Source organism: Sciurus vulgaris, assembly GCF_902686455.1.
Source record: "Sciurus vulgaris genome assembly, chromosome: 1".
NCBI classification, from domain to species: domain Eukaryota; kingdom Metazoa; phylum Chordata; class Mammalia; order Rodentia; family Sciuridae; genus Sciurus; species Sciurus vulgaris.
Window position 1 is genome coordinate 15,032,847 of NC_136461.1, and position 11,801 is coordinate 15,044,647.

General features: G+C 50.6%; 1 protein-coding gene across 1 annotated transcript in view; it reads right to left on the minus strand.

The window, feature by feature from the left end:
- Positions 1–4,258: 4,258 nt before the first annotated feature.
- USP48 (ubiquitin specific peptidase 48) overlaps positions 4,259–11,801 on the minus strand; it is a 99,348-nt gene continuing 91,805 nt past the window's right edge. Inside the window, 4 exon segments of the mRNA XM_079128599.1 lie at positions 4,259–5,791; positions 6,786–6,812; positions 8,727–8,775; positions 10,949–11,074. Coding sequence (XP_078984725.1) covers positions 5,769–5,791; positions 6,786–6,812; positions 8,727–8,775; positions 10,949–11,074 — 225 coding nt within the window. The 3' untranslated portion in view covers positions 4,259–5,768.

Below are 11,801 nucleotides of genomic sequence, written 5' to 3' on the forward strand. Positions count from 1 at the left end.
GAGGGGGCCGGGGCCCCAGGGGAGACAGCAACACGTGCTGTGGGGGCTGGGCATGGAGCCTGGCTACTGAAGGGAAGACTGACAAAGGCCCCGGAGGTTTGCACTGTCCTGTTTCAATCCAAACCACTCAGGGCTGACCGCTCACGCATGGCTGCCTGTGGGCACAAGCCTTCTCTTTCTCACTTACACACTGCAACCCGGACACCACCCCTTCCCTCCCGATTGCTGAGAGATGAAAGCTGGCTTCAAACACTCCGACATCCGAGTTGGCTGGAGAATGGAACTGTCAGGATACGGCAGTGAACCCCACATGTGGGCGGGGGCTGTCGATGGAGAGCCCTAACATGGGGATGATGCCCCTTGGAAATAACTCCCCCTATGCCCGTCCTGCCCAGCCAGGTCAAGGGGGAGAAAAGCTGGGCAGGCTGTACACTGGAACCCACAGGAGAGAACACACAGCAGCGAGCCCTCCAGGTGTGCTATGCAGAGCAGAGAGGCCTTGGGGGCCCAGGTAGGAAGTGTGGGCAGGATGGCTGACAGCAGCTGCACTCGGGGGTGTGAGACGGCTCCAGGCACCTGTCAGGTAAGGACCGGTCCTGCCTGGGTGGGAGGTTGGCTTGCAGGTGCTCAATCAGTAAGAGGTAGAGAGGATGTGACCCTGGGGGACCCACCCTTGGGAGTTGGGGTTTTGGGTCACAAATGCAAACACAGCAGAGGCTCCCTTTTTAAACACAAAGTCAAAAGGTAGGGAGCATCCTGGTCAAAGCCTAGAAAGCTTTCCCCAGGGTTTCTCTAGTGGACCCCGAGTGTGCATTCATGTCCCCGACTGAGCACACGCCAGGGAATCAGTGGCAAATTAGACGGCCAGAGCCCTGTTCTCAGCTAAATCAGTCTGGCACTATGCTGATTGGTTTTCTGGGATGGCGATTTTAGATGCAGACATGAAATCCAGCTCAAAAATCAAACAGTACACTTTACCTTCATTATTCTACCCTGACTAGCACCACTGAGGCCTCCCACCCAGAGAACCAGCGATGTGCTGCAGATGGGTGAGAAGATGCCACTCAAACTCCAGACGAAAACCAGAGGCGACTTGCAGACTGATAAGCCAAGCTCTCAGAAGCAGCCCTGACTGGCGACTTCACAAATGCATTCCCTGGAACTTCCATGAGGGAGCAGGAGTGCAGGAAGAGGAGGAGGATCTGACGTGACAGGGGGCACTGAGCTCCTGTTGACTTCAGCACACCCCAACTTCCTGGTGGACAGCATTGAGGCTCAGAGGCAAACAGACTTGTCCAGGGTCATAAAAGGAGCTGATTGCTAGTTGCAGCTTGGAGTTTCCTTGGTTACACCAGAGTAAGGGCGGGGGCAGATGCAATCGCGAGTGGCCAGAGTGCCAGCGGCAGTGTTCCAACGCGGCCAGTGGCGGCCTAGGCCTCTGGCTTCCCTGGAGCGCTCCGCACTTCCTGTGGCCCAGGGCCCGCCTGGCCGGGCAGCACTGCCGCGGGTCTGGAATCCAGCTGCTGTTCCGGCAGCAGTTTCACTTCACAGGCCCCAGCCTAGAAGTCCTGGCCACGCCCTTAAGAGCAGGCTTCTCCCCTTCCTTGAAGCACGTTGGGAGGCAGACGCTGAACACCGCAATTGTGCTGGACCAGCTCTTAGGGCTGACCCTGGAGGAATTCGGACAGCCTCCTGAGCAAGTGTGAAGACGTAGTGTGAGGAAGACCAACGGGTCACAAGTGCTGGCGGGATGGAGTGCAGGAAGGAACAGTCGCCTGTGCAGGAACCTTGGTGTCACCTCTGTTGCATGACACAGCAAAGACTTGGTCCAGTATGAACTGGTGCAGACATATGTCACCTCAAGGTCATACGGGGCCTGTCAAGTCCCGAGTTCTACAACCTCCTTCCTAAAATCTAGTCAAGCTCAAAAGCACTTCACCTCACCATCGGGGCATGTGACCCGCTTGGCAGTGTGCGCAGTTTGACAGAACTGGTTCTGAGGTCTTCTTGTTGGGGGAGGGGAAACGCACACAAGAAATACCTGTTTTGAGCCCTTCACTCTTCTTGAACAGTGCTATTCACTAAGCCTCAGCATCTAAACAAACAATGAAAAATCACCCATTCTCAGACAGGAAGTGGCGTCTGGCCTGGCAATAGCCACGGCCTTGTGCGTTGCCTGCTGCTGCCCGAGGCTGGAGGCATCTCCTGATGTTCTCGTCAGTGACAGTCAAAAAACAACTGAAGCTGCCCCAGAGGAACTGTCCGTCACAAAGGCATAAATCTTCAGCAAACATTCTAGCCATGTTTCAAATACCGTGACATGATCCTGCACGTAAGCAGGGGCTGGAGCTGGTGGCCGCTGTCCTGGTTTTTGTGGGCTGAACCCTGCCCACCACCACCAGCCGAGGGGCTCCTGGTGATGTACGGCCAAAGCCCTTGGAGCAGGACTCTGGGGAGCAGTGCTTAAAGGCCTCTTTTTAAGAGACTTGCAGGCGGAAAAAAACAATCCCATATTTTTTCGGAAAGTTCATTTACTTGCAAAGAATAATGCAGAACATTTTAAACCAACAACATTGATTACTGCTTAATTCTCAGTGCAAAGAGAGATGAGGCGAAGTCAGAGTTAAGTAACCTTTGTTGGTTATGAGATAAATGGCAAGATGACCTGGAACAGAGGTGACCCAACTTCTCACACCCTTTCAATACCTCCTAAACTTGTGCTTGCTGTTGGGAGGGTCTCGGCCCACATGACTCCTCTGTAGTCCTGGAAAGTCACCCAGTTTAGGTTATGCCAGTGGAGAGGTGGGCTTCGTGTCTCCATACTGGGCTGTCCCCAGGCACACAGTTGCTGCTCAGTGAACTCATTGTTCAAACTGGTGTCTACCATTCTGCAAATGTTAATCTGGGACCTAATGAATAAAGGGTTCCAATAACGTCAAGGCCAATGTTCTGCTCATTGCATGGTGAGGGCAGGGACAGTGGTGGCTGCAAGAACCTTCTTAAGATGAAAGTGACACTTCTCATAGGCCTGCACCGTGTTCTCAGTGCCCTGCACACAGTGGGCCCAGCGTGCGCACAACCCTCCTCCCTCAAGCCTGTGACAGGAAAGACAGGCTTTCCTGCTCAGCTGACTCTAAGTTTGGGTAAACAGGTAAGTCATCCCTTGGGTATTAGAACAGATTGTTCAAGGTACGCATTAGCTTCTAAGGGTAACCAGGCTCTGATCAAGGGCTGTAACTACACAAACCCAGCCACTGGACCGCATGGAAACCTCGCGCTGGATGACGATTCCAGAGAGAGAGAGAGACAATCATGGCCTCTTGATCTGGCAGGAAGTTAACAGTGATTCTAAACAATGAAGCTCCCAGATACACCCCTGCCTCCCCCGGGGAGGAAGAGGTGCGCATCCACCTGGGATTAAAAGGGTCAGAATGTGGGGGGACCCGAGCTTCCTGGCCCTCGGTCCTCACCTGTACCTGCTGCCCACATCGTGGCGGGGGGGGAGGCCACAGGGGCCATTCGGATTGCACGTTCACCTTGTGATTTCCTGGGGTGGGTGGAATGGAGGCCTCAGTCCCGGCACCGCAAAGTTCTGACCCCAAACTCCTTTTCTGGTAATGCGGCTCTGCTCAGATGCTGGTGCTGCCAGACCCCAGGTGACATTCCGAACAGCACTGGAGATCCCGGCAGATTGTCAGAGTGCCAGAAAGAAGATTCTGGGGAAAGACTCCTGGAAGAGCATCACCAGCTCACTCTGGATCCAGGGCAGAGTTAATAAAAGAGCAAGGACCTGGTGGGGGCTGGGGCTCAGTGGTGGGGCACTTGCCCAGCACGTGTGAGGCACTGGGTTCCATTCTCAGGATTGCATATAAATAACAGTCCATCAACAAACCACAACAACAAAAGCAAGGACCGAGATCAGGAAGCAGCCTGAGGGCAGTATTTTGTACCACTGCATGAAGGAAAAACAAAAAACTTTTAAGTGAGAAAATCAAAAAACAGTTTCAACATCAAATTGGGAAAACTTGATTTCTGGGATGCTGTTGACACGTCCATATTGGTCCCCAAATGACCTCCCTTGGCCATATACATGGTAGGTGCTAAGCACTCGACCACAGAGTCACATCCCAGGCCCAGAAAAGCCTCTGTTAAGAAAGCAAGCCACTCTCTCAAGCACCACTGCACTTCCACACGACTTACCTTGGAAAAGAATACGTTTCTTTGTTATAAAGTTTAGGCACCAGCTTCATTTATTTGGAGCTAAATAAAAGACCAAGATCTAAAAACCAGGATTAGCTACCCTGGGGCTCAACCTCAGTCCCGCCCAGAGGCCTGCCGCGCCCCCACAGTGGGTGCTGAGGCAGCTGCACTCAGGGTTCTTGCTCCCCGCAGGCTCATTACACCGCCCACCTTCTGGGGGTACAGACTGAACACACTACAAACACAGAGGGGACACCAACACCAAGCCACAACCCACCAACCCCCCGTTACCCTGATGAGCAGCTATGCACACGGGATACTGCTCAGGCAACTGGTACTCAAGTTGAAATCTGCCTCCCCCATCCGATATGTGAATTCAGATTTTTGAAAGGGGAGAGGAGGGAGGAAAAAGCCTGGCACAAACTGGAGGCCAAAAATGCAAGAGACCTGCGTCAGCATCTCAGCCACAAACACATACAGACGCACTCGAGAGAAAGCTGGTTGTTTTTTTTTTTTTTTTTTTTTTTTTTTTTTTTTTTTAAAGAAACTCTAATCCAAGGTTTCATTTAAAAATCCTTCGACATTCTTCAGTATATTGCTTTGATTATTTGTCACTAGTAACAATGATCCTGAGGTGGATAAAATAGGATACCCCCTCTACACACTCATTTTTTTCCTTTTCTCAAACAAAGTGATCTAAAAGATCCTTTCATGGTATTTCAGAAGAACATTTTCAAAGGGAAGCGAGATCCAAGAACTAGCAGACTTGGAGACTGGAAAGAACACGCTCTTTAAGAACCTCGTGTTATCCAAATGTACTTCAGTTCAACTCACTCTTCTGGGAAGGTGGTGAGATTGTTCAAATGCACAAGGAATATTTGATTTCCCACTTCAGAATATTAGCAAAAAGCCCCTGAGGCCAGCACTGAGACAGTCCCTTGCTCACTGCAGGCCACATGCAGCTGCCCCTCCTTTAGACACTGGGACCAACAGCTGGCCGGCGGGGCTGTGCTGGCCCGGAGGGGAGTCTAAATCTGAAGACACTTTTCCACAATGACGGCAAGTTCTTCACTTTCATGCTTTATTGAAAGTAGGATATGAGTCAAAGACAGGTATTGGTAAGCAGGTTATGTCTCTAAAGAATCACTGTTAGTTCAGAGCAGAATGCTGTCCCATCTACTGTGACACACATCCCTTCTGGACCAGCGCATCTGTATGGAACTTGAGCAAGAAGTAGAACAGAACTTCACTGCTGCCAGGACTACAGATCTCCTTTGTAAACATGATTCACGGTCACTGCTACTAAACTTGTTCAATCTTTACTTACCCGCCCTGCCACCGCCCCCCTTAAATATAAAATCTGAAACATTTCCTTTAAGTTTGATGTCCATCAGTGCAATCTGCTTTATTTGACATAAGGCATTTGGGACAGTCACTTTTGAATGGATCTTGCCTTTTGGAAGAGTCATGTAATGGTTTAATTCTTAAATCCACCTTTTCTTTAATGCCCTAACGTCAAATTCCTCTTCCCCTCTGGTCATTTCTTGGTGTCAGCAAGTGTTCAAAGATTAATGTCCAAGTAGACCAGTACCTGAGGAAAGAAGCACATGTGGAGGTACAGCTGTGAACCAGACACGAGTGCGCATGTTCCATCTGCCGGGAACACATCACCAACAGTCAACACACAACAGATGCACACAGCAGGCCCAGGGCCCTGCAGGTAGAAAAGCATGGGCAGGCTCCAGGCCTTTGGCTAAGCCACAGTTTTGTTGAAAGCTGTTTCCTATGCTTATCTTCGCACAAGTTCATCAGATTTTACTGATGCTTTCATTTGGTGGCCGTTTTTCATAAAAAAAAACTTTTTGCTTTAACCACCGGAGTTCCTCTGTAGTGGTAACATGGACACAACAAAGCCCCACGGAGAGGAAGACTTTAAATCTAGGCCAGCAGCTTTACTGCATATTTGCTTTAGCAAAGGGCCCCTGGTACTCAATTTAAACTTACTTCTTGGTAAAATCACTACCTGCTAGGACTCGGGGGTGGCCGGCCAAGAACCAACATGGCAACAGTCAAAGCTGGGAATGTCCAGCGTCTGTGTTTGAAGGATCACTGAGTATTGCCAGTGCATAATTACACTGGCCAAAGTGTACGAGGAGGAACCGCCACGTCTCCACCCAAAGTGAACAACCCAATAGTGCCCGAACTCCAGGTGGATGCAATGGGCCTTTCCTCAGGGAAAGGCATCTTCTCCTACTCCTTCTACCAGCCACGTACAACTGTGCTGGTCTGAGACGGGACAAACAGGAGGAGTGGGAAGTGCCGAGTATACAGTGGGAAACAGCCCTAGATCACTCCCAACCTCCTGTGAAGACGGAGGGGCTCAATGCAAGTAAGGGAAAGCCGGTGCCCTGGGCCCGAGCTCAAGGCCATGAAGCCCGAATAAAAACGCTCTTAAGTAGAATTAATTCCAGTCATGAGACTCGGATGGGATTAAATTTTAAAATCAAATTATAACCTTCACTTTAATAGAAAATTACAGTCTGACTCTGACATTCATGCACAAAAACATGACAAATGTAACTTACCTTTAAACCCTTCTTCTGGCATACAAACTAGAGAAAGAAAAAAAGAATTCCAAAGTCAAACGACTGTCATGCCAGACAGTCATGTCAGCAACAAGATCACTTCATGCTTCAAGATGAAAAGTCTAAAATAACTTTTAATTACCTCAGTCACCTGCAAATGATTGCTTTTGAACTGACGGATGACATTAATCTGATGATGATTTTTCTGTTTTTATTTTTATCAAAGTAATACACATGCATTTAAAAAGTCAAATTCTAGTAGAATTAAGTCTGTGAGAGGGTCCCAATACTGCAGGACTTCAAGGAGTGTCCTGGGAAAGACGGTATGACTGACTCCCAGGGAATTATGTCTCTCCCCATCCTCCTCCAGGTCCCAGATTCTAGAAGCCACTCTTGACTCTAGTACCAACTTCTTCTGGTACTTAGCCTCCTTGTTCCTAAATAACAGGCTTCTATTGCTGTTTTATATAAGAACTAATATTTTCCTCAATGGAAAATAAATTTAGTCCTCTGACACCTCCCACACACTACCTGCCCCTCCAGGACTCCAGGCACAGAGGTCCTCGCTGCTGCTCAGCCAGTCTCCATGCTGACCTTAGCTCTGACTCCATTAACTCTCATGGCTAATGCCCCGGTGTGCTTCAGCTGCACTGGGTGTGCGTGACTGTCCTTCTGGGCCTGCTCACCCCAGCCCCATTCATGGACTGCATTTTATCGTGTGTGTTTTCTGTTTTTTGCAGTGCTGGGGATGGAACCCAGGACCTCAAGCATGCTAGGCAAGTGCCCTGCCGCTAGGCCACACTCCGAGCCCTATCCAGTGTAAATCCGTAAAGGACCCAGAAGTCCCTTCAAGGCAGTTACCACCACTTCCGCTTTTTCTTGTGGATATCCTCTTCCCAAGTCCCGTCCCACACCCACGGGCCGGGCGGGAGGCCCCCCTGCCTGCTGCAGAACGCTCCTGGGACTTCCCTTCACCATCTGCTAGGACGCTGGGTCCTACAGTGGACCCACGTTTTAACAGTTGCCCTGTCAAACTCCTTCCTGGCTTGCTCTCGTTTCATTCTGTCCTCCTCCGAATAATCAGCTGACAGGGGTCTAGTAGTTTGCTGCTCCCTCTTCTCGTACTATTGTAGGCGATTTTTAAGCTTCCTCTCGCTGCCTGCGCTAGTCCCTTTCCAGCTGGCTGCCTGACATGTCTTGGTTCCAGGCTCTCCGTCTTCAATCGTCTGGTGCCCACTTCTACCTACCACAGAGGGTTACTAAACAGGTGCCTGGAGGCGCTGCTGGGTGGGTACTGGTGGGCATCACTGGAAGGTGCCTGGGAGATGAACCAGCTTTTTCTCATCTACAGGTTTTGTTCTTAAAGGGAGCTGTTCCCTGGAGAGAAGCTCCCTTGCCTCCAGCGTGGGAGGCAGGGGAAGTGCTGCCGGCCTGTGAGCAGAGGGCTGGGTCCTGCCTGAAGCTGGCTCCAGAAGGCCTCATTCCCACTTCCCAGCTCAATTTCTTCAAAACGTAGAAACACAAACCCCAGGCTGCTATCCTGAGAAGGTGGGGCGGGCTCTGTGCCAGGATGTGAAGGGAGGGTGGCAAGGATGAGCAAGGGGGAGCCGCTGTCCGGCTGCTCTTCTCACACCCAAGCCCACCGGCAGAGGTGCCCGGCTGGGGCGGGGGACCGAGTTCCCCTGCTTCCTGACCTTGGCCCCTGAAGGCTCACACCTACCACAGCTGTCTGCTCACTGAACAATTCCCATTCCCCATGCTTTCCACACTTGGGGACACTTTCTCTGCTTTCTACCATCTGTTAAAACTAATAGTGCAGATTCCACCATAAAAACACACAGAAACACTCTCAAGTTGAACAGTGAAAGAACCATGCACTAGAGCTCGGCACTGGGGCCCAGCTCCTAAGTCCACCAAGACTCCGCAAAGAGCCGTCTTTACCTTGCATGACGTCATCCATTGCAGCATAATCTGCAATCGGTTCATCAGCCTGGAAAACAAAGGAGACAACTGAGAACCACAGGGAGGGGGCACACGCTGAAGTTGGGGACCCACACGCCTGCAGACAGCAGGCTGCTCAAGTCACAGTCAGCAGGGGCGGCTAACTGCGGGCTGAGACTTGTCACCTTGGTGCTGTTTCCACCCTCCCAAAACAACTTTGGATGTGAAAGGTCTGAATGTCTAGATGCCCCAAGTCACCAGACCACTTTAACCATCATGAGTCAAGACCCATTGGTGGCACTAAGACTCAGGTAGAAATAAAAGGTCAGAGGCCTCTTCTCAAGATACCAACTGGGGTAGGTCACGATTTTTCCTCCTCTTCATCATCAAGAACAAAATATCCACTTTTATTAAGGCAGCGTCCACACTGAGGTCAAGCTCAGGATGAGATTAGCTCTCAGGGCAAAGAGGCCGATGAACAGCCCAGGCTCCAGCTGTGCAGCTGCAAGCACAAACCCTTCATAAAAGGGGTCACTTTAAAGAGTTTATCCAGGAGCGTTAGGATTTAGCAACTGAACAGTTTTCAACATCATTCTGCAAACTGTGCAGCAAAAAGCAGCCTGGGAGTTGTGGGAGGAGGGTGGCGTGTGTATGTCATGAGTGAGTGCCAGGCGACACTGCGCCAGGGCCACCTTACCACATCTGAACCGGGACCTGGGCACGGAAGGCACTAACCTCACGAATACCTGAAAACTCATTCTACATGTGACAAAGTACACAGGCCACAAAACAAGCGCCTTGAGGAGGGGAGAATGGGACCAAGGAGGTCTCAGGGACCCTGTGTCCTCACATGTCTTCAATGGCCACTAAATCCAAAGCCATGCCTGGGCAAGAAACCCATTAGGCGCCAGGGCATTCTGGCTTCTGTCAGACCCCGGGTCCTACAAGTGCTGCCCAGCTCCACAACTGGTACCAGCTGAGCATCACTAATCTAACACACAAAATGCTCACAAACCTGAAACTTTCTAGGTTGTGACATGAAGCCAACTGAAAAATTCTAACACCTGACCTCATGATGGGCTGGAGGGAAAACAGAGGCACTGAAACGATCACATTATATCAGCTCCAGGTGGACGCATGACAGACAAACGGACCGAACGCTTAGAGATATGTACGTGTGAACATTTCTGAGTACCTGGAGAGAAGGGGGGAAAGAAAGAAAAACAACCCTAAATCCAAGTCACTGCTGGCCCAAGCGCTTCGGGTAAGGGACCCTTGACCTTTCCTTCGGAACCAAGACAACGCATAGGTTCACGGGACTGTGGTCATTCTGCCAATCCTGAAGTTAGGTGGAAGGTGGGGAGAGGGATAAATGCATAATCATTACGTACACAAAAATCACACACCCCTCCTGTCTTCACTGAGACTATTTTTCTTAAAAATGGTAGAGGTGCCATTCACACTGATCACATCACCTGCTCCCTGCTCCATCTCGGGAGGACTGAGGCTGCATTTTAAAGTAAGTTACAGGCATCAGCACAAGCGTTTTTCCTATTGTTAAAGGACAGACTTTCCAGCTAGTCAAAACAAAATGTGTGTGTGTGTGTGTGTGTGTGAGCGAGAGAGAGAGAGAGAGAGAGAGAGAGAGAGAGAGAGAGAGAGAGAGAGAGAGAGAGAGAGAGAGAGAGAGAGAGAGATGGACAGACACAGACTGAGACACAGAGACAGACATGGCCCACAGAAACTCAGTGACCAGACACCAAGAGCCCAGCTGGCCCAGTAGAACACGGTGGCTGCTTATGTGGCTGACAGTCAATCCTTACTGCTCGCGGGGCACAACGCTCCCTTCCTCCCCGTATGAAGGGGATAAGCACCAGTCTAGGTCTGGAGGAAGTCACAAGAAGTCCGCCAGGAGAAATGGGGGGCGGGTGAGGGAACAGGAGGTCAAGGTGCAGCCTGAGCTGGGAGGGGCTTACAGTCAGGGCAGGGGCTGCTTTGCAGTGTCACCATAGCCTGCTCTGACACCCAAGAACAAGACCAGGTGATGCAGTGACCTTGCTGAGCCTCTGGAGGCTGGGCGGACACTGGGTAACCCAGAAATGGGCCAACGTCCACAGCAGGGGCTGAAGACCTCGCCCGGGGAGGCCCAAGGCAGCTCTAACCACCATGCATGATGTGGCCTTGAAAACCCAGAGCTCCTGGGCCCTGGAGTTCTTACTTACCTTTAATAAAATCACAGACTCAGGAATAACGCCGAGGGTCCCAAGGGTGGCACAGTCGTCACTTAGAATCTTTCCATCAATAGACAAATTCTGATCGAAAGGAGCGACTGAAAACGCGTGCATGATCTGTGCCAACACAACAGAAGCAGAGTCTGAATAAGGCAAAACAGACCCATGCCTCCTGCGAACCGAAAGCAGAGATTCTAAGATCACAAAGGAAAAGGCTGCAGAGTAGCAAAGACCCTACTGCTTGCGGCCAGCCCGCCAGCTACTGGGCTGCTGAGCCTGCAAGTCCCTCGGAGGCCAGGGGCATCGTGAGCAGGTCCAGGAGAAAGCCGGGAACAGCCGCACACACGGACCCTGTGTTCTTCCTGTGCTGCAGTGAGGTGGAGGGGCTGGCGCGAGGACTGGGCTGGGTAGTCACTGTCCTCCTGCCACGCTTGGGCCCCACATCCTTTCCCACACAAGTTGAGTCCGATTCTATCTTAAAACCATCTGTAAATCAGCCAGCAGCCTATTTGGACTTTTCTGCCTTATGTTTTTACTTCTTCAGCAACAGCTTGGTGATGTCAGCGCTTGGGACTGTCATGCCTTATCTCTAGGAATCAAAACACAAGGCAGGGGCCATGTGCCCCACCCCAACTCTGGCCCAGAGTTAAAATTTAAATGCTTTCTTAATGACTTACGCATAATAATAATATTTAAACACTTTTTCAAATTCATAAAGTTTTTAAAAACTTTTATCGTATCTGGATAGTATTTACCTTGAGGTCAAGTAGGCACTGGGCTCAGAAAGGCACATACAGGTACCTTCAGTGATGCTGCTCTAATTCAAGTTTAAGAGAACTCATTT